The sequence below is a fragment of the Alligator sinensis genome, unplaced genomic scaffold (assembly GCF_000455745.1).
Source record: "Alligator sinensis unplaced genomic scaffold, ASM45574v1 scaffold528_1, whole genome shotgun sequence".
NCBI lineage: Eukaryota > Metazoa > Chordata > Crocodylia > Alligatoridae > Alligator > Alligator sinensis.
In genome coordinates, this window is record NW_005841846.1 from 5,695,092 (window position 1) to 5,717,446 (window position 22,355).

Consider the following 22,355-nt stretch of genomic DNA (forward strand, 5'->3'; position numbering starts at 1 on the left):
TTCCTGCTATGGGCTGGGCTTTGCACCCTGAGCCTCGCTGCAGATGGCCCAGGAGTGGCTGAACACATGTGCGGCTGAACACGTCAAAAAGCAATACACATCCTCAACTAGCAGGATAGGGTCAGAGGAGGGGCCGGCTGAAGTGCTCTGGGTCAGGATACAGGGGGGTTGTGGGGAAAAGGACTCAACAGTGGGGGTCTACTACAGACCTCTCAATCAAGGGGAAGAGCTGGACCGCAGATTCTTGGGTCAGCTTGTGGAGACACTTAAGGCAAGGGATGTAATTGTCATGGGTGATCTAAATTACCCAGTCATCTGCTGGGAGGAGCAGTCAGCCAGGTGCGACTGCTCATGGGGGTTCCTGGCTGAGATACAGGACCTCCACTTAACCCAAGAGGTGCACAACCTGGTGAGGGGACTCCAGGTCCTTGACCACCTGGGCGATAGCAATCATCACTTGCTGGAATTCACCATCCAGTGCAGGGTGTCAAGGGCCTGCAACAAGGCAGTAGCCCCAGACTTCAAGAGGGCCAACTTCAATGAGCTGAGGTGATTAGTGGGGGAGGCACTAGGGTCCTGGAGAGTAGGGGAACTGGGTGCCCAAGATGAGTGGTCGTTCCTTAAGGAGACAATACTCAGAGCCCAAGGGGTGACAATCCCAACAAGAAGCAAAGGGGGCAAGGGTGCCCAAAAGCCCCCCTGGCTCTCCAAGGACATTCCTGAATGCCCGATGGCCAAAAAGGAGGCGTACACCCAGTGGAAGGGAGGGGCTATCACCAAAGAGGAGTATACCTCCACCACTCAGGTCTGTAGGGGGGCTGTTAGGAAAGCTAAGGCAGATATGGAACTAGGGCTAGCGTCAAGGATCAAGGATAACAAAATGTCCTTTTTTAAATACATAGGGAAAATGATGAACATGAGCCTGCAATGTTATGCTGTGGCTAGTAAAGCGACCAAAACACTGGCTTGCATCCATAGATGCTTCTCAAACAAATCCCAGGACGTCATTCTCCCCTTGTACTCAGCCTTGGTGAGGCCGTAGCTGGAGTACTGTGTCCAGTTTTGGGCTCCACAATTCAAAAAGGATGTGGAGAAGCTTGAGAGAGTCCAGAGAAGAGCCACTCGCATGATCACAGGTCAGGAAAACAGACCTTACGACGACAGGCTGAGAGCTATGGGGCTCTTTAGCCTGGAAAAGCGCAGGCTCAGGGGTGATCTGATGGCCATCTATAAGTTTATCGGGGTGACCACCAGTATCTGGGGGAACGTTTGTTCACCAGAGCCCCCCAAGGGACGACGAGGTCGAACAGTTACAAACTACTGCAAAACCATTTCAGGCTGGACATAAGGAACAATTTCTTTACTGTCCAAGCCCCACAAGGTCTGGAACAGCCTGCCATCGGAGGTAGTTCAAGCACCTACATTGAACACCTTCAAGAGTAAACTGGATGCTTATCTTGCTGGGATCCTATGACCCCAGCCGACTTCCTGCCCTTCGGGCGGGGGGCTGGACTCGATGATCTTCCAAGGTCCCTTCCAGCCCTAACGTCTATGAAATCTATAAATGAAGAAGGCCCCAGGTAATGTGGAGCCCCTGCAGGATACGCTTGGCAATCTGGTGGTCGCACCAGAGGAGAAAGCAGACCTCTTTAACAATTTCTTTGCCTCTATTTTCTTGTGCAGGGACTGGGACTCCCCTACTGAGATTCAGGACGGACTCGGGAGAAACTCCACCAAGCCTAGGGTCAGGGAGGACTGGGTTAGAGAACTTCTGGAGGGGCTGGACGTGTTTAAATCAGCAGGTCCAGATGCTTTCCACCCAACAGTGCTGAGGGAATTGGCAGGTGTTATTGCAGGGCCCCTGACACGGCTTTACGAGCACTTGTGGTGCTCTGGCCAGGTGCTGGACGACTGGAAGAGGGCCAATGTGGTCCCCATCTTTAAAAAAGGGAACCTGGGCAACTATAGGCCCCTTAGTCTTACTTCAATAGTGAGGAAGCTCTTTGAGAAGATTATCAAGGAGCACATCTGTGATGGGCCAGCAGTAGGGATGATGCTCAAGGGTAACCAGCATGGTTTCATTAGGGGCAGGTCCTGTTAGACCAATCTAACTGCCTTCTACGATCAGGTCACAAAATCACTGGACGCAGGTGTCACAGTGGATGTAGCCTTCCTGAAGTCCAGAAAGACCTTTGACACCCCACCCCACCCCATTCTCATTAAGAAGCTAGGTGACTGTGGCATTGATGCCTACAGTCAGATGGATTGCAAATTGGCTGAGGGGTCGCACTCAGAGTGGTGGTGGACAGGTCATTTCCCGCCTGGAGGGAAGTGGGCAGTGGGGGCTCAGTCCTTAGGCCCGCACTGTTCAATTTCTTTATTAGCGACTTGGAACAACGGGGTGAAGAGCAGCTTGTTTAAATTCACAGACAACACCAAGATTTGTGGTGAAGTGGGCACGCAAGGGAAGGACAGATTACAGAAGGACCTGGACAGGTTACAGGGGTGGGCAAATGAAAATAGGATGGGATTCAATACTGACAAGTGCAGGGTGCTGAACTTGGACAGTAGGAACCAAAAGCATACCAATAGGCTGGGGAACTCCCTTCTCGAAAGCACAGTGGCAGAAAGAGATCTTGGAGTCATTACTGACTCCAAGATGAACATGGGCCAACAATGCAAGAACATGGTCAGTAGGGCTAACTGTACCTGTGATGCATCTGTGGATGCAGGACAAAACAGGGCCAAGGAGGTGATCCTCCCTCTCTCTGAGACACTGGTCAGGCCGCAGTTGGAGTACTGCATCCAGTTCTGGGCGCCGCACTTCAGGAGGGATGCGGACAGCGTTGAGAGGGTCCAGAGGATGGCCACTCGCGTGATCCGGGGACAGCAGGGCAGACCCTATGAGGAGAGGCTACGGGACCTTAACCTGTTCCGCCCTCACAAGAGAAGGCTGAGGGGGGGCCTGGTGGCCATCTATAAACTTACTAGGGGGGACCAGCGGGGTTTGGGAGAGACCTTGTTCCCCCGAGCGCCTCCCAGAGTAACAAGGAATAACGGCCATAAGCTGCTAGAGAGCAGGTTTAGACTAGAGATTAGAAGGCACTACTTCACAGTCAGGGTGGCTAGGATCTGAAACCAACTTCCAAGGGAAGTGGTGATGGCCCCTACCCTGGGGGTCTTTAAGAGGAGGCTTGACGTTTACCTGGCTGGGGTCACTTGAGCCCAGTTCTCTCTCCTGCCCACGGCAGGGGGTCAGACTAAAGGATTTACAATGTGCCTTCCGACCCTACATCTATGAATCTATGTGGCATTGGGCCACTCTCAGGCCAGCTGCAGTGGGATTCAGGGTGCAAAGCCCAGCCCAGCAGGAGCCACCTCTGCCGGACACAGATGCGGGGGGGGGAGCACATGCCCCCTGGGGCCTCTGCCAGGGTGCACCTAGTGGCAGGGGCCCCCCTCCACCACTCCTGGATGACCTGCCACTTACCAGGCTGCTCCTATGCTTTGTCCCTTGCTGCAGGGGCCCTGATCTGGCCCCCACTCCTTCCCGTCCCTGCTGGGCTGGGAAGAAGCACGCATGTGCTCAGCCCCCCCATCCCAGGACCAAGTGCAAGAAGCTCCAGGATCAATAGGTCGATCCCAATCAACCGGTTGATGACCACTGGCTTTGAACACGCCAGTGGCACAGTTTTAGAAGGGACTTGCATGTGAGTAACCACAGTGGTTTTAAGCATCTGTGCATGCAATGGAATCTGAAGAATTTTATCTCAGCTCTCAAAAATCGTGCATGCTGCCATGCCAGATCCTGAATATCTGGAGTGGCAGGACACATGATTTTTTGGGATCCAAGATAAAATTCCTCAGATCCCATCACACATTTAAATTAAAGTTTGCCAGGGGCCTTATAAAACAAAAGCTGTTCTAAAAGAAAGAGTAGATGTTTATCTATGGTAAATCTACACAAGCGATTCTAATACTTTTTGATCCCACAGCCAACCTTAAGCCCTCAATGCAGCCCCACGGCTCATCTCCATGTACATACCCAAAAGCCATTTCCAGTTTCCCAGAGACACCTTCCCTCTCAACACCATCCCAAGCCCCACAATCTAGCTCTAGCTAGTGGAACAAAAGTTTGCATAGTACTGTCCCTTGCCTAATAAGCTCTAGTGAGGGGCAGAAGTAAATAGCCCACTCATTGCACAGCCAGCACAAATGCAGCTCTACTACTACTTGTTGGGTAGCTTGGCATCTCAGTGCAATGCTGCCATAGGAAATTTTTGGAGGTAGCTAACCCCTACAACCTCTCCCGAGTGTGCTCACATGGGGAAGCCTCAGTGCCTAGGTATTTACTCTGCTTCAGACTGTCAATAATGGCTTGAAAAGTGTCTGATTGACCTGGGAATCCAAGTCCCTCCGATTTAGTTCCATTCCTGAACCAAGTCCTGAAAAGAAAGCTGGGGGAATAAGTGATCTGGGCTCTTTTCACATTTTTTATACTGCAACTCAGAGGGAACTGGGGAAAAGGCTGAAATGCATTGATGATGGTTCTACAGTATTTACCAGAAAGGTTAATATTCAAATTTGGAATATTTCCTCTATTATACCCATTCACTTCTGAGTGATGCCAGATGTAACAATTCCGGCTTAAATTAACCATGACAGTTGATTACGTCCATCAGCCAATTACCATATTATACATCCATGTACCCAAATACAACATCAACTGCAATTACTTTCAGATTATTATTGGGGCAAGGATAGTCTTAATTTTAATTAATTGGACAGCAGCCAGCACATTATCAAATTAACAAATAGTTTCTACAGCTTAGTGAACAGCTTTCTTATGTTGTTTCATAAATAAAAAACCCCACTTTCTTTTGCATAACTTTACTTTCATTAATCACATGTGGTAACATAGAAAAATAATGCTTTCTTACTTGGAATCTGAAATTAGTACATTCTCTACAGCAGTGCTTCCCAACCTTTTCCCCAGCACAACTCCATTTGGTCAACATGGCCCCTCACTCCCAACCCACAGCTCTGCACCCCTGCAACTCCATCCACTGATACTGCAAACCCATTTGGGGTCCTGACACACAGTTTGGGGACTGCTGCTCTAGACACTTAGCAATTTTTTTTTATTTGTTATGTTTCTCAACATGCTGAGAAAATAAGGGAATCCCTTCGAAGCCCAAAACATTCAAAATTTTACTGGCCATAAACATTCAAGTGAATAAAGATGAACTGAAAAATGTGCTTACGTGTCTTCCTGAATCAAGGCTATAGATTTCAGAGAACAAGCCTAACAACCTGGGTTTCATAGTTTCATAGTTTCATAGTTTCAGGGTCGGAAGGGACCTAATAGATCTTCTAGCCCGACCCCCCGCCAGGGCGGGAGAACAACCCAAAAACACAAACAAAACCACTCACCCTAAAAACAAAAACGGGACTCAAATGAGTCCAGCCAGGTAAGTATCCAGGGTGTGCTTTTACATTTGATATTCCTTATTCCACTCTGCTTTTCAGCATGCCTTAAGGAAAACCAGGGATCTAACAGATCATTAATCAACCCTGTAGTAACAGTATTGCTTGTAGTATGTGTGTCATGGTATCCTATTAATGTACACTGACAGAAACAGGAATGTGCTATTACATGTAAAAAAAATTTTATGAAGATTTGCACTGATTTTCTGCATAAATTTATGAACAATGTTAAATAATGAGAAGGTCATTTTTACCTGTTAAATAATGAAAAACCTCAAGTGAGTTGAATGGGCTACAAATACATTTAAATTTAAGCATGTGCAAACATTTGCAACATTAGGCCTTTCTCGGTAAAAATCCTAAATACTCTATATTCAAATACAGGGCTAAGTATAGACAATCAAAAAGCCTGAGGATAAATTGATTCAATCTTTGCAAATTAGTCTAAGCTGTGTACATTTAACTGATAGGCAAATGAACAGCAGGGATCTCCCACAGGGAAACGGGAAAAACACAGATTTCCCCTTTTACCCGAGGAAAACATGGATTTTTCATTTTAACAGAGAAACCCACAGATTTTCCACTTTTACAAAGAGCTCCCTGCAGGCTGGCAGAGTTTCAGCCTACAAGGGGCTGTGGGGAGTGGGAGGACGGCAGTCGGGCAGGGCGCGCCATATGCATGTATATGTACGTGGCAGCCAGGCAGCCTGGAGAGCAGCTCCCGCAGTTAAGTCTGGTGGTGGGGGGAGGGGGATTGAGAACTCCATAGGGATAGAGAGAGTGAGCTGGGAAGGTCTGGGACTGCTGCCCAGCCAGGGGCATATGAGGCTTGGAGCCTAGGGCAAGAATGTGTGGCCACAGGGCCCCAGTAGGGAGCAGGATGGGGCCACGGGCAGCTCCTCTAGGGGGTAGGGCCTCTGCATACACTCCTGGGGGAGGAATTGGGGGCATGTGCCCCCCAGGTCTCTACATGGGGTGGGGGTGGGCACAGACTGCCTGCTGAGGGCTCAGGCTCCCTCCCCAAGGGCCTCCGCAGCCTAGCAGGTGCAACCCAGCATTGCAGGGCAAAATGGGCCTGCACAGGAAAGCTCATTGCCACTGCAAGCTCCGTGCTGCCATGGAGAGGCGTCCCCTGCCCACATGACAGCAGCAGCGGGGGCAGTGGCACAGGGTTGTGCTCCTCGCTGCTGCCACACGTGCAGGGAATGCCTCTTCAGGGCAGCACAGGGCTTGCAGTGGCAATGAGCTTTCCCACACAGTCCAACTCTGCCCTGCAGCACAGGGGCACACCTGCCAGGCTTTAGAGGCCTCAGGGGAGGGCAGCAGGGCAGAGAATCCAAGACCACAGCAGGCAGCCAGTGCCCACTCCTACCCTGTGCACAGATCTGGGGAGTATGGGTCCCTCCTGCCTCCCCGGGAGAGTGCACAGCAGCGGGGAGCCAGCCCCACCCACCGTAGATTTTTTGTAACAATTGTTTCCATCCTAAAAAGAAGCAAGGAAAAGGTATTCTGGGCCTAATCCTGGCAGATACTCAGTACTCTTAATTCACTGGAAGTGAACAGATACTGAATATACTGAACATCAGCTTGAGGTATCCATGACACTGAAGAATTGATCCTAATTAAAGTCAACAGGAGTTTTAGCACTGGCTGTTAACAGAAGCAAGAAAAGACCATTGATGTGTACAACCAACTTACTCAATCTTTGCTCCCAAACTTAAGATGTCATGAGCACGTGCAGCTCCTGCTTCATATCAATGGATAGTGCAGATGAGAAGCTGCTCCATGGATCTGGACCTTTTATGTTCCAGTTGCACAAGAGCAATTAAATGTTGTCTTCATATGTTTTTGCAATATACAAAAGAGCTTCAATAGTCTTTCTATTTTTGTTCCTAGACTATAAAGCCAGGAGACATTTTGATCTCTCTGTCTAACCTTCGAATAACAGACTATAAGACTTCCCTGAATTAATTCCCATTTCTACTAAAATGTATCTTTGGGAAAAAACATCTGCTCTCAATTTAAAAGCTTCTAGTAAAGGGTAACTACAAGGAAGATGCCAAGTAAGCTGTTCCAACAGTAAACTGCTCCAAAGGTTTATTACCATCATTATTAAAAATATTAGCCTCGTCTAAATTGGTCTCTTTACAGCATTGGATTTCACTATACCTTTGCATACAGCAAAAAAAATCTTCTGATCAAATTTCTGTTCTTCATACAAACACTTCAAGACTGGTCAAGTCACCCTTTAAACTTAAGTCTGATAAGCTAAAGAGTCTGAGCTCCTTCAGTGTGGGTTTTCCAAACTTCTAATAATTTGTAAAGCTCTTTCTGAACATTCTCCAATTTTTCAACATGTAGACCAAAACTGAATGCTGTACAGTCACACCACTGGCAATACTGTACAACCTTCCTTCTCTCACTAAGCATTGTCCTAGTTATACATCCAAGAACTGCATTAAAGAATTGCATTACCCTTTCTATTCAAAGAAGCATGCTAGCATCTCATCTTCATCTGATTATCCATTATAACTCTCAAGACCTTTTCAGGCTGGAAACAAAACCATCATCTTTGTGCCATCATAAAAAGTCTCATGGCAGCACAAAGCCCAAGCAAATGGATGCCCATGCCCCTTGTCTCACCACAATTACCCAAAATTGCAGCCACAGCAATATATGGTAAAAATTTGTGCTGTTTTTTTTTTTTTTAGACAGATGCCTGTTTTCTTTATGGTAGGAGAGCACTTTCTGGCTGCCCTGGGCAGGTGGTCCCAGGGCTTCAGGGGCCCAAACCTACATACTCTGGTTACTTCCCTGCAGGATCAGACCCCACAAAGTCCTGGGAGTGCCAGCTCAAGTTTCCCCACTTGGAAGCACACCCTGGGAATCCCCCTGCAGAGAATTACCTGGGTCTCATGAACTGCTGTGCCCCAACTCAGAAAAATGGGCAAAATCTGTGTCACTCACTGAAGTGGATCAGCTATGCCAAGACACAGCACAGCTGATCCTGCTCCAAGGCTGATGTCTGTTTATAGCCTCAGTGCCACTGGTTCCCATAATAAAGTCTCAATCCTGAAAGTATAGCCTATATCTTTGTTTCTAAAGTTATAACCTTCTAGTCAGTTGTACTATTATCATTTTATGTTTTCTATCTATGACTTACCAAAAGATAGAAATACCAAATAGCATAATGCCAAGACCCTATTAGATACTATAAAAATAAGATATCAAGTGTCATGTAAGATTCATCCATTCAATTCCTAATTAATAACAAGATGCATCAGTTAAAACTGCAGTTTTCAGCAAGTTTTCTGATGATTCAAGATGAGATTATCTAACTGCAGTCTAACAAGCTCATAACTGTAGCATTTTGGTTTTGAATGCCTTCATAATTTTACCTTCTCTGCAGTATCAACAGTAGTAGAAAATGTTTTATCCTTATTGTAGATGCATCTCAAACACACCAGGAAGCAAGCATGAAAAGCAAAGAACATCCCTTGTTGACTATTTCAAACCACTTGTCATACTGAATAGGAACGCCACTGAAATTTATTCCATCTCAGCGCTCCCGTCTTTTGTATCTCTTCTTTTTTAATCAATTATATTGTGACAATTATAACTGATCTCTTATTCTAATTCCGTTCACAGGAGTATCTTGTGGAGATTCCCATTCCATCTTTTTGTTTTAAATAGAGAAGGGGAAAAAAAACTTGTCTTCAAAAGACTTCTGAGCAGGTTCTAATACCTTACACTGTTGAATAGCACTCTGTTCTGCAAGTAATGCCTTGGATAATACTAGAACTACTTGTACATGTAAAGGTTTGCTAAGGGGACTATAAAGTTTACAATCTAACACTTTGCTCTCCCAGTTAAGACTCACCTTCTTTCAGGGCTTTATCCATGTTGTGAGAAATTACCACTCTTCTTGATTGCACCAATTCATGCGAGTTTCCAGACAAGTGACTCTGAAATAAGAGAATATTTATAAAACAGAAGTTGGTGGAATAAATAGTGCTAAAGAACCTAAAAATACTACTGCATCACTTCAGACCTGAGGAAGGGTACAGGAATACTCAAAAGCTCATCTTTCTCGCTATCCCACAGGTGGTCCAATAAAAGATATCACCCATAAACGTCTTTGCTTCTCCCATTTTTCCCCAGACTCTCACAGCTACACTTGCCTTTTACATAAGTCACTGCTTTACTTATATACACACACACACACACATATACACACACATTCATGGAAAAATACATATACAAAACAATGATCTTTCCTATAAGTGTGGTCTGGGCACTTTAAAGTAACAACCTCAGGAAATACGTGGGTTTAATTTCTTTGATTAGCAAAATGTGATTTTTTAAAATTTTGTTTTAATTGAGACGGGAAATCATCCTTTATTTACAATCCCATAAATCAAGAATAGGACACCTGGCAGATCCAACACCCTAAGCAATTAAAATCATTCTAGTAAACAGCAATGTTTTTTATAGCTTTATAAGATCCCAACAAGACAGATTTAATGGATCAGCAGTTCATTTAGATACAAAGAAAAATGTTTCACCCTGCTATTCCACATCAAGAGGCCAGTAGCAATTACAAAACCTTTGCAGCATTCTGTTAAAACATGTTTCATTCAGCTCAGGAAAGTATTTTAAAATTAAAGTGAAACATTAATTTTTTTCTAGAGCAGTGGGTTTCAACCTTTTCTCATTTGTGGATCCCTAAAAATTTTCGAATGGAGGTGAACACCCCTCCAAATTGTAAGTGTAGGTATTTACATACTTTTGATCGATCCCAGCCATCTTTCGTGGACCCCTGGGGTCCACAGCCCACAGGCTGAAAAATCACTGTTCCAGAGTATACTTCATGACTAGTCCAAAATAATACTAGCCATAAGCATCTATGGACTGCTGATTTTTAAGCTGCCTTCCCTAAAGGGATATTTGAAAATACAGTATTATAAAGGCATAAGAACACATGAGTATATGAAGGAACACTCTCCAAAGTGTGATTCTAATGGTGTACCAACAAGGGATAGATAAAAGGTGAAATTTAAGCTCTCTCTATATGTAAAGCAGTTTTAACTACAACAAAAATAGAATGTGCCCAAATTACCATCAATCCAACTTAATTCTTATTGATATGGGACTGGATCAGTGGCAAACCAGTCCAGTATATATTGATTGGAGTCCACATATCTATTGATAGGAGACTGTTTATGCGCGGATAAAAGAGAGTCTCAAGTTAAGGGAAGTTACACTGGTACAACTTCTAAATATAGAAGAAGATTCAACCCTATGTTGCAGAGGACACTTTAGAATTGTGTGACCAATAGATATTTTGAAGGGAAAAAATAGCAATAAAATGTTTCCTATAAAGTAAGGCCAAAATCTCCCTTTCAAACAAACAAAAAATAAAATGACATCCCGATTAAAAAAAAACAACCCAAATGCTTAGTATCTTCTGATGTGAAACATGACCATCCTTTTATTAAGATATATATGCATAATGTTCAGCACAATATATTTCTAATGAAGTTATGATCATAGCATTAAGGTGCTAGCATTCTAACAATAATTATCAAAAAAATAGGATAAGCAATTAATAAACCTTACAGTATTTTGGCATGCCCTTTCATCTAAATCCTAAGACTGTCAGGACTACTAAAGGTCATGCACAAGAAAATGATTTCTTTGACTTTCAAAAAAGCAGCAGGTTCGGATACCTGAGGCTTTTCTGGACACCCTCTCAAGTCTGAAAAATATTATTGAAAATATCTGCAGAATTCTGATTTGTTATTTTTAACAGTTCATTTCACTAAACCTTCACAAAGCAAATTTGTAACGCTGGACAGGATCTCCATGCTTTGTTTACAGAAGGAAAGTAAGAAGAATCTAAAGAGAAACTGGGGAGGGTGCTGTCAACTACATAATATTTACAATTTAAATAGTTCACTTAATTTAGCAGAATAGGACTTGGGAGAATCCTAGAAAAAAAAAAGTTATACCAGGTGTTTTTTCTATACCCAAAGTTACAATATCTTGTTCTCTAACACATATACTCACCTACATCAGAAACTTCCACTGGGTATGTTTTCCTATTCTAAAGTAACCCCAAAGAGCAAATGCCAACTTTCTGCTTCCAAATACAATCTAAAATAATAAAACTATAAAACAGAATTCCTACTTTTTCCCCTCCATTCAGTGCCTCCTCTTTACAAGCAGAAGAAAGAACATCAGATAAATCCTTTAAGAGGAGAGCCATTATTGCAACTGGAATTGCTCCATATCTCAAGCACAATAATCCAATATACCCAATCTCACAAAGTGAATTTAGCTCACAATTTGATCCTTTTATATTTCAATCTTAAAAATCCTCTGCTTAGACACAAAAAGGTTGTCTCAGTACTCAATGTGCAGTATTTCAATGAAATGCAATCTTACTTTCAACTTGTAGAAATGCGTTTTACTGAAATTTATTCTGTGTTATTAGCAGGGTTATCTTCTGCATGGCAACAAGTTTTCCACTTAAAATCAAACACAGTCAACCAGAAGGGAGAGAGAGTGATAATCAGTCAGGAAGACATCTTAACAAAAAGGAGCGACTGAAAGAACTCAGGTAAGGAATGAATACAGCAAGTAACAATGATGATAAAAGGATACCTACATAGTGATAAAATGTACAATTTAAAGGACACAAAGTAGAGGGCATTGGATAGAAGCTGCATTGTGCTGGATTTTCTGAGAAATACTGCACAGCAACACAGGAGGCTGTGTAGGTGATAGACAGGGCAGCAGTACCAGTTTGAGAGAAAACAACTTCAGACTGGCAGGGAACAAATAGAAGAGTAAAGTAAATCTTAGCTCAGCTATTTTGAAATGCAATGTTCGGAGGACAGCAGGGTGGAATTCTAGTCAATAAATGAACATGCATGTTTATTCATATTAGCAAGAAATGCTTTTCCATTCTTACCCTTAAATGAGATTCTGCTATGTGTTCTCTTCATTATTTAAAACAATGAAGCAAAACTTAAGAGCACATCCACAACAAAGCAGCTATTAATTTTGATACTAAACATCAAACACAAAGGCCCCCAACCTCCAAACATGACAGATAAAGGATACATAAATATCCCTTCTAGCACAACCACTGAAATGTTACCTTATTTTTTAAATAAGAACAGCTTAGCTCTGCTGATGCTAGCACAGGTGGGAGGCGGCATAGGCACTCTCAGGACACTATGATAAAGTAGCCAGAACATATCCTAACATCAGCACCGATATCACTGCTAGTAGAAGTCAAAGAGCACCCACTCTAGAGCAAGAGTGGGAGGATTTTAGAAAATCCATGGCTCAGATACAGCCTTAGAAACCCAACAGAGTGAGGAACCCAACACATGCTGCTACAACATACACTGAACAACTGATAATGTCCATGAGAGATGGATGGACATCTGTAAAAATTCGTTTAAGGATGAGGGAAAACAGGAGGGAAATTCAAAAAAGCATATGGCTGTCAAAACAGCAGCTTCTCTAATACAGATGGGGCTCTGAAATTTCTCCTACAGTAGTTGCTGTCAAGGTACCTGCACCCCTCTTTTACAGAACAAAAGGAATTTTGATTGTCAGGCTTCACCTGGAGAAGACTTATTGTCTTCTTGGATTTTTTCAAATTTTTCTGAATGTCACTCATCTACAGGAAAATCGTGCTGTATTTCCTGAAATGAGAGAAGTCACTCTCTGCTTTAACGAAGATGCTTTTAAACTGACAAACTACTGTAGTATGAATCCTTTTACATGTAAGTAGGCATCATTAAATTCAACAGACAGGCTAAAGCAGATATTAAGACCATCTGTGGACGCTGTGCACTGGAGCCCACTACCTAAATCTTTTGATAAAACAGGTGCTTCCTCTCCTCCCCAGATCATTGTTTCCTGTGGGACTGATTGTCCCATGAGAGTTCAGATAGCTCCAACCCACATAAGCAGGAACTCTGTGTGTAAAAGCCTGTCCTAAAATTGTTATATATAGAAGCACCTGAGATTTTAACATTGTATAGTTACAAGAGCCATGTCCCAGGTAAAAAGACCAAAAATCTCTCTGACACAATCCATGCCTCTATATTTAAGAACAAGGTATGAGTAACTGAAAATCATGAACTATAACTAAAACTGTTTTATATGCTCCTTCATAGCAAATGATAGACGACAATGTCCCCAAGCCACATACATTGGTTGGCTTTGCATATCTGGTAGATTTTAGAAGTCAGACATTTCTCTTTTTTCTAAGACCCTAATTCAGACAAAGTTCAGCTGTCCTACATTCTGACATCTAACAAATGCAATGGACAACCTACTGTACTAAAAATAAATATCCTGCAGTTCTTTACTAAAGACCTAATTTTCCTCTCGTTGAATAAAAGGCTTAATAGTTGCTCACTGAACAATTCTCAGTTAAATATAAACCATGCATGCAAACGGAACACACTGAGGCTAGGTACAGACATTCAGGGAGGTTAGATAGCGTTAAAAAGGACTACCTGATCTAACTTAGTTTTCCCAGGCATGGACCTTACATTTAGAGTGACTAAACTAGGGATCTAGGGGCAAACTGTACAGAAGTTTAGAAAGTCTGGATCAGTCTAAAAAACAGCTGACCTGATCTAAGTTAAGTGTACCTCCAAGGTAGTCTAACTTAGATTGGTCTCTCTGGACCCGATCTAACTGAACTTCTTCTGTACAGTTCCTTGTGCAGCCCCAGGGTTTGGAAAGCCCAGCTGCTGGCTCCAGCCCCAGGGCTGTGCTTTTGCTACCTGCCCCCCTGGCACCAGGCTATTTTTAGCCCCATGGCCCCTCCCCCAGATGGACAACCCCCCACAATGGACCAGCCAACCCCCACCCCCTGAGCCCACCAAACCCCCATCCCACAAGCTACTCTCAGTACTGGTTTTCCTGTCGTTTGCCAGTGCCAGAAACTGATCAAAGTAAGTCAGGGGGTGCTGGGAAGGGCAGGAAGGAATGGGGGGATGCAGGGGTAGGTTCACTGTGAGGGTTGTTCATCTGGGGGTGGGGAGGCAGGGTGTTAAAATAGCCCCTAGACCTGAGCAGTGGGAAAGCAACCCCATCCCACCCACAGCCCGTTACCACCCCCAGCCCTCCCATGGATCACACTAGTCCCCTCCTGATGCCCCCAACCCCTCCTTCAGACCCCACTAGCTTCCTCCTGATCCCCCTCCACCTCCCATAGACCCAGCTTGCCCCCGATCCCCCTGAAAGTGTCCCGCTAGCATCCCCCATCCTGATTTACCATAGATTTGGTGGCCATTTTTAACGCAATCTAACTTCCCTAAACATCTGTATGTAGCCTGGCACTGATCAGAACAGTAAGACATGATACATCAGCATCCATGAAGACAGATTATCACGTTTCTGATCCTTCTATAAAATTTGGGGACAGAAAAGGGAAAGAAGAGGGAATGAGAACATGGCTACTTACTGGGAACACTGGTCTGAGGAACATTTCTAATCCTTAAAGCTTTTTCACACTTGTTTTTGTTTATATACCGAAAGGAAGCATGTATTTCTTGAAATGTTTTGTTCTGTTTCCTGTTTGTTACACTTGGGAATAGTACTACATACAGACAACAATAGCCTTGGAGGCTTGAAACAAAATCCAAACTGGCATTTAACCAGAATCCTGGACTGTGGGTTTTTGTTTTGTTTTTACTACCTTTCAGTCTCCTACTGATGCAAAAATTATGAAGCCAAGACCATTTATTGGTGTAAAACAATTTTGTTCACTAAAAACCATCTTTAAAATAACTCATGCATAACTATTACATGGCAAAGAATTAAGTAGCTGTATTTACATAACTTTTTAAATGGGGGTGGGGAGAAATGGAAGATAAAGTGAATGAACAGCAGCATCAGCATAACAGTTTTCAACATTCAGGAATCAAAGGCAATTTTCCAAATGTGACCTGACAGATAGTTGCTTGTACTGTGTGTGTTTGTCTAACTTCAGCCCTACATCTACTTAATTCTACTCCCAAGTTTACCCAGATAAGCAGGATAATTAGCAATAAGTTATGTTATACTAAAACAAGGAAAGCAAACCAGAATGCAAGTAAGAATATAACATACTGTAACTGTACCTGGTGCAAAGCATTTTAAATTTTAACTGCTGGTCTAAAAGATAAAGTCAAATCTATTTTAATGTGCAAAAACCAAATATCCAATTACTCGCATATATGCTTGCTCTATCCAATACTGTAGACATTAACATTCTTCTTTATGGCTGTCAATCTCCTGCTGTATGCTACTGTCAGACTGAACCTTGGTAATCAAGAGTTACTGCTTCTAATAATGTTTTACTAAATTTTCCATGACTTCAGCTTTCACTGAGCAAGTTGTATTTTCCGACTATTAAGAAATATTATTTCATGCATGTTCCTGGCTGTTTCCAAAGGAACTACCATAATAACGGACTTAAAATACCTAAGATTTATTTTGGTTACAAATTATGTACCAGTCACTCTTAGGACTAGTCTGCATGCATTTCTGAAGTGATATCAGTTCTAAAACTACAGGCAACCCATGCTTAACGTTGTTTTACTTAGCACTAGTTTGCTATAATGCTCATTTTAAATTGGTGCCTGATTTCACTTAGTGCTTAGCCAGTTTCATTATAACATTCATGGTCGCCATCTTGGGTCATTAAAAACAATTGTGGTCGCCATCTTGGGTCGTCAAATACTTTCAGTTTCGTTTAACGTTTGTTTCACTTAACTCTCAGTTTTTCAGGAACCAATTAAGAGTGCCAAGCGGGGGTTGCCTGTATCAGTTTAGAAATTAGGGATGCACCAATAGAGATTTTGGGGGTCAATACTGATAGCCGATTTTTAAGGAGGCATATCGGCCAATACCAATCTGATTTCGGATATGCAGCCCTGCAGCTTGAAGAGCAGTGTCCAGCTGATAAATCTGTTGTGGTGGAAGAGGAGGGAAAAGGGAAGGAGCGTGCGGGGGGAGGGAGACGGGGCAGATCAAGGCCATATTAGGACAATTTCTGATACAGTCAATTCTGTTTATATTGGTGCTGATCCGATATCAAACTGATGTATTGGTGCACCTCTAGAAATCAGCACAAGTAAAAAACTTTCAAATAGCCCGAAAGCAATTATATCAGCATTCAATGATTAGATATATTTTTTGTTTCCACAGAACAGGGATTCTCAACCAGGATGTCAAGCACCCTGGGGTGCCTTAAGACATTTTCAAGGGTGCTGCAGAGTACCACACAATGTTAGCACTGTTATGTTATCAAACATGTTTCACAAGATCAACAAAGAGATTTCAAACAGCAGTCCAAAGTGTCAACAAAATTCTGACGCTGTCTTTCTGAGTTCTTTGCTAGAGCTAGAGGTAGGCACCCACCACTTCAGAGGTGGGCAAAAGAAAAAAAAAAAATGAAGGACACCTCAAAGGCCAATCTGAAGAAATGCAAAATTAACATCAATACCTGGATGAGTTGAGCACTGAATCATTTCCCACTGGCATTATGCCAAGGCACTCATCATTTCAAACAAACTCACCTCACTATGGAGGGGGTGGATGAGAGAAACAAAAGAGAAAGAGCTGTGACCTGCCAGCACCAGAGTCTACTCCTTCCTGGAGCTATTTGCCTCATCTGCAGAGAAACATGTGGCTCTCAAATCAGCCTCCTCAGTCATCTACGGACTCACTGATGATTTCCCTATTTACTGAAAGACTGTGCCCCAGGGACACAAGCACAGGGGTGGGGCAAACCAAGAGGAGAGACCCCAAAATCAGAAATTACTAACCTATCTCAGGTTGTCCGACGCCGACAGAACAACACAGAGGAGAAAAGCCCGCGCAGTTCATCAGCTGCGCTTGTATACAGCTGAAACCGGAGGGTAACATCATGGATGTCCATCAGCCAGCTGAATTAAAAGCTGGCACTAACAGGGAGACGGGGAGAGCGGGAGAGGCAGCAGAGGCTGCAGCCGTTCTCCACGCCGGTGGCAGGTAGCGCCGGCAAGTTGAAGGAGATCCTGATTGGGTAAGGACGATCTGTGCAGCAGCAGCTGTCCAAAGCCTTCACAGGCTGCACCAGACTGCCGGGAGAAGTCCCGTCAGGGAACGAGCGGTGAAAGTGGTGGAGGAGAAGGCGGCCCCACACCCTGGGCTCCAGCTGCATAAGGCGGTAGGAGGGGAGCAGACTGGGAGAGGAGCAAAGGGAGCTCCCACTAGAGACAAGGAGGGGAGCAGCATCAGGGGACGCAGCCAGGCATTGGCTCCAGGGCAGGGAGAGGAGAAGGACTGTGTGTTCGATCTCCTTCTTTTCTACCTGCCCTCCTTTTTATTTTCATTGTGTCCCGTTTTCTTTTGTCTCCTCTGACTGGTGTACTACACTGTGTCATTCTTTTCATTTCGTTTTCTTCTTAGTCTTGTTTTGAGCAGTAATGTGGAGCCGTGAGGTCTGGAGGACAAAACGAGCCACAAGGGCCACTCACAGGAATTAGGCGTCAGCAGCATCGAGCATGAAGGAAAGAGCTGGAGGAGAAGGCGAACGTCCTATGAACAGAAGAAAATAGGACCAGGTACCTGAGAGAGAGTGACGAGGAAAGACCATCAAAACCAGAAGGCACGTCGTATTGACATCAGGTGGCCTGTCTAAGGCTGGCATATGGATGGGGTGTAGGGGAGGTGGAGCCCCACAAATATCCGTCAGGAAGAATGACCGATCACGAGGGACCTCCAAATGGGAGACCCCACCACTGAGGTTACATTCAAAGACGTGGCAGGAGAGTTCTGGGGTACTCCCCAAGGAGACTGAGGTCCCTACCAGAGGTCACACAAAGCATCTCTGCGTCCATCATCAGGCGCCTGCGCCAAGGTGGCACGTGAACGGATTTTCGAAACAAGATGGGCGCAGACTGTTATCCTTGTACTGAAACACTACTGACCGCGATAACAAGTTCTTTGCAACAGAACTACTCTATTATTTTTCCTTAGTCAAAAACAACTGAAAACAAAGAGCTGGTATTTTCTGAGGCATGACTTGTATCTAAAAAGGTTGAGAACAACTGTCGTAGAAGCAGAATCATTTCTGTACCAATGTAACCGTCTATAAGAGTCTTCCATTTTAGGTATACTGGTTTCAAAATGAATATAGTTAAAGCAATATTAAAACCACATTGCCAGTCCTAATTTCTGTAATGAGGAGTTTTCAGTAAGCATCACCTTACAAAAAGTTAAAGGATGCTTAAAATTAGGCAGACATGACACTTCAGCTTAAGGAAAATATTCTGAATTACATGTTTATTCCAATTTCAAGTTATAATTTATCTTCAGGAAAATTAGCATTTTAATTTATGTTCCCAAAGAAATGAGGCTTCATCCATGAACACTTCTATTTCATTTTTAATACAAAAAAGTTATTTTACAACTACAGTAGAAGTTTGCGCACACATCCATAAAAAATAAAGTTTTACCTGCCTACAGAACAGATACGTGTTTTTCTCCTTTGTAAAAACACATGGAGAGAAACAAATAGTCCTGTCTACCTGCACTGCAGAATCAACAGAGATATGCTGTGAGGCCAAGTGAATCTCCATGGGTTAGGAATCAGGAAAACTAACCCCACCTCCACCGATCCTCAGCTTGACCAACCAAGAAACCTCCCCTGCACACTTGCCTCCAGTCCCATCCACCCCGAGACTCCCTCTTTCTGAGCATTCACTGTGCTTTACCTCTTTCTAAGGGAGTGGAATGAACTGGAAACACAGAACATGAAGAAGGAATCTGGGAATCTGTGCTGCTTCAATCAGAATTAAGTTTGCCTCTTAACTGTACAGGCTGAGTCTAGTTCTCTTCAGGGAGATATGCTACCCCTATGATACACCTAGCTGCACACTACCACTTTCTTTCATACACCCATAGGCCATGTGGCCATTTTATAAACAGCTAGCTAAGCCATGTTGGAAGAGGAAAAAAGGGAAATGGATGGTACTCCAGATAAAGTGGCTTTTTCCCTAGAAAAAAAAACTGTTCCCCTTTGCACATGGAAGGGTAACAGACATCAACCAACAAGACAAGGGACTCAGTGCAATTTTTCTGGCAGAAACATTTAAAACCAATCAAATGTTTCAGCAAAAGCATTCCTTAGTCCAAGAAATACACCTAACACAAGACCCAGGTAAGATCTCTTTCATTACCAGGTTTAGCCTTATTAAAATTTTTCTGGGATTCCCCTGCCAGAGTTTTAGCCAGTGATATTGCAGTTATCCAAGTTCTTTGGCTCCTTAATGAGGAGGTCATTTTTCATGAGAAGGGAGGCACCTCTAGTGTTCTTTTTGTCAGTCAATGTGCAGCCAAAATATAACATGTCAATTTAACGTAATATTAAAAAAATGTAACGTCAGACCACTTGTATGGCAAAGATAAAGATGACAAAGAGGTTACATGAGCAGGGAATAGCAGAGGATAGCGAGACAAGACAACCAGAAAGTCTTTAAGGGTAGAAATAGACACTGCCAAATGAAGCAGATCAGTAGTGCTGGGATGAATCCTGGCACAGCTGATCCACTTTACTGGGTAAAGTGCACGTTGCCTGTTGCCCCACCCATTGATCTTGTGGATAACAGGTGACATGTTCCCCAGTTCCAGAGATGTACCCTCAGCAATCTCCAGGACTCCACCAGTAGCGCCCTGGCTTTCCCTGCTTCCAGATGCACCCTGGGATCTGAGGCATGTTCCTGGAAGTGGGAGAAGTCAGCGTTCCTCACCAACAGAGATGCACCCCCAGCAACCACCAAGAACCCTAAAGATTGTCAAGGGGCATGTCTATGTAAGTGGGAAACACATTGTCACAACCCAAAGTTGTGATTTTTGTTTTGTGTGTGCTTCGGCACTGCTAAATTATTTTCCCGCCAAATTACAGCTTCTTTGCATGGTGGAGTTTTCTGCTGCAAAGGAGAACTCCGGTGCAGCGGAGAATTTTCCCACCAATTTGTAGCTTTCTTTGCATGGTGCATTTCTTTTGCATCTCAGAAATGCACGGTGCAAAGGAGTTCCTGCCATTTGTATTTTAATTCGAGCCCCATTATTGGCTTGTGTTAAATTATGCACACGTGGCGGCTAGCAATTGGCTTGCTAGCCATATAAAGAGCTTGGGTGGCTTCCGCCCAAGTTGGAGAGAAAGCAATTGGAGTCCGAGAGGGAGAGCGTGAAGATCTCTAAGCGCTGCAGATCCTTACGAACCCAACGCATTTCTTAAGAAGGCAACAGAGGTCTAAACAAACCCGCGGAGCCTTAACAACTCCGGGGTCCAAGAACCGAATTTGTCGTAGTCCTCCAACAAGGATTTAAGCGGAGCTGAACCTGGGAAACTGTCCAGTCTACACCGCGACCATCTTGGGTGTAAGTAAATAATCTTTAAATCAACCACTACGCGTCTGTGACTAATTCTAGCCTGTGCGAGCCTTGCCGCCGCACGGTCCCTTCTGACCCCGCGTGCCCAGGCTGCTGGCCACAGCCCGCGTGCGCAAAGACGGGTCCGCATATCGCTCCCGGCTCGCACATGGCGACATGGACGGGATCAGGAGGCAGCCCTCACACACGTCAGCTGCTGTTCCACAAGTCCAGTGGGCTGGGCAACGGGCAATGTGTGTTTCGCTCAGTGAAGCAGATCAGCTGTGCCAGGACTCATCCCAGCACAGCTAATTGAATCATTTGGCAATGTCTATTTCTAGCCTTAGAGACTTCCTGGTTGTTTGCTGTTCTCTACTCATGTAACCTCTTTGTCATTTCTATCTCTGCCCGAGGCACATCTGTGGAAGAGGGGAAAGCCATGCATGCACTCTCAGGACTAAACCCTGCACAGGAATTCCTGGGGCATGAAGGACTGAGCCCCTCAAGCCTTGGGGGCACCTACCCAGGGAAGCAGGAGAATACAGGCAGCTCTGGATGCCCAGGCTCTGCCACCATAAAGCAAACAGATGTCTGCCACAATAAAATAGCACAACTAATTACACACTGTGTTGCAACAAAAGGTATGGATGTCTATTTGCTGTTATTTTGCCATCGTAAACATTTTTATGGTGGCACAAAGGCGACAAGAGATGACATGTTTCCTCCCTCTCTGTAAAAAGGCCGCATGCACAATTGCAGGTCCACTCAATCACTAAGGAATAATGGGGAAAATAAACAAGACAAAGGGTTTGCAAGTTATTTAATTTCCTTGCAACAGACTTCACTGAAGAGGAACTTAGCATCCCAAGGTTACCTTGTAGCAATCAAGGCACACAATCCTGCTCTTAAGGAAGTCTTATAAGTTTCTAGGGACAAAAAATATTCAAAAGAGCTTTAGAATAAGATATAGATATCTATATCTCAATATAATGTCTATTGATATAGATATGTATCAAGCAGGGGATCTGTGGAGTCAGTATCAGTTTTCCTGACCTCTCTCTCACAGAGATTCACCTAGCTCCACAGCATATCTGTTGGTTCTTCAGTGCAGGTATGTGTAGGGTATGTGTATGTGAGAGAACTGTTGAAACCTGACTCCAAAACTGCAAATGCTCTGCTTAGGAAACTCCAACAGTAAGATCAAGATCTGCATAATACAGTCTTAAAAGTTATCAACTATTCCTGAAAATTGGCAGATTAAAAGAAGTTTAGAAATAGATAATTCCTGAGAGGAGTGGAAAGAAGTGCTATTGTGCCTTTTATCATCAGGAAAGTTAGCCAACTGCATCACTAAAGGCAGATTATTGAACCCTCTATGTAAAAACAAAGTAGCATACCTTCAGATGCCAACCACAGATAAGGAAAAACAA

General features: G+C 43.9%; 1 protein-coding gene across 3 annotated transcripts in view; it reads right to left on the reverse strand.

Annotated features, from left to right (window-relative positions):
- The window catches only part of SNX25 (sorting nexin 25), a 162,198-nt gene that overhangs the window by 132,887 nt on the left and 6,956 nt on the right, over positions 1-22,355 (reverse strand). For all 3 annotated transcript variants that reach the window (XM_014521684.2, XM_025208024.1, XM_025208029.1), the window contains exon 2: positions 9,368-9,452. In XM_014521684.2, coding sequence (XP_014377170.1) covers positions 9,368-9,389 — 22 coding nt within the window. In that variant the 5' untranslated portion in view covers positions 9,390-9,452. The remainder of the gene's footprint in view (positions 1-9,367; positions 9,453-22,355) is intronic.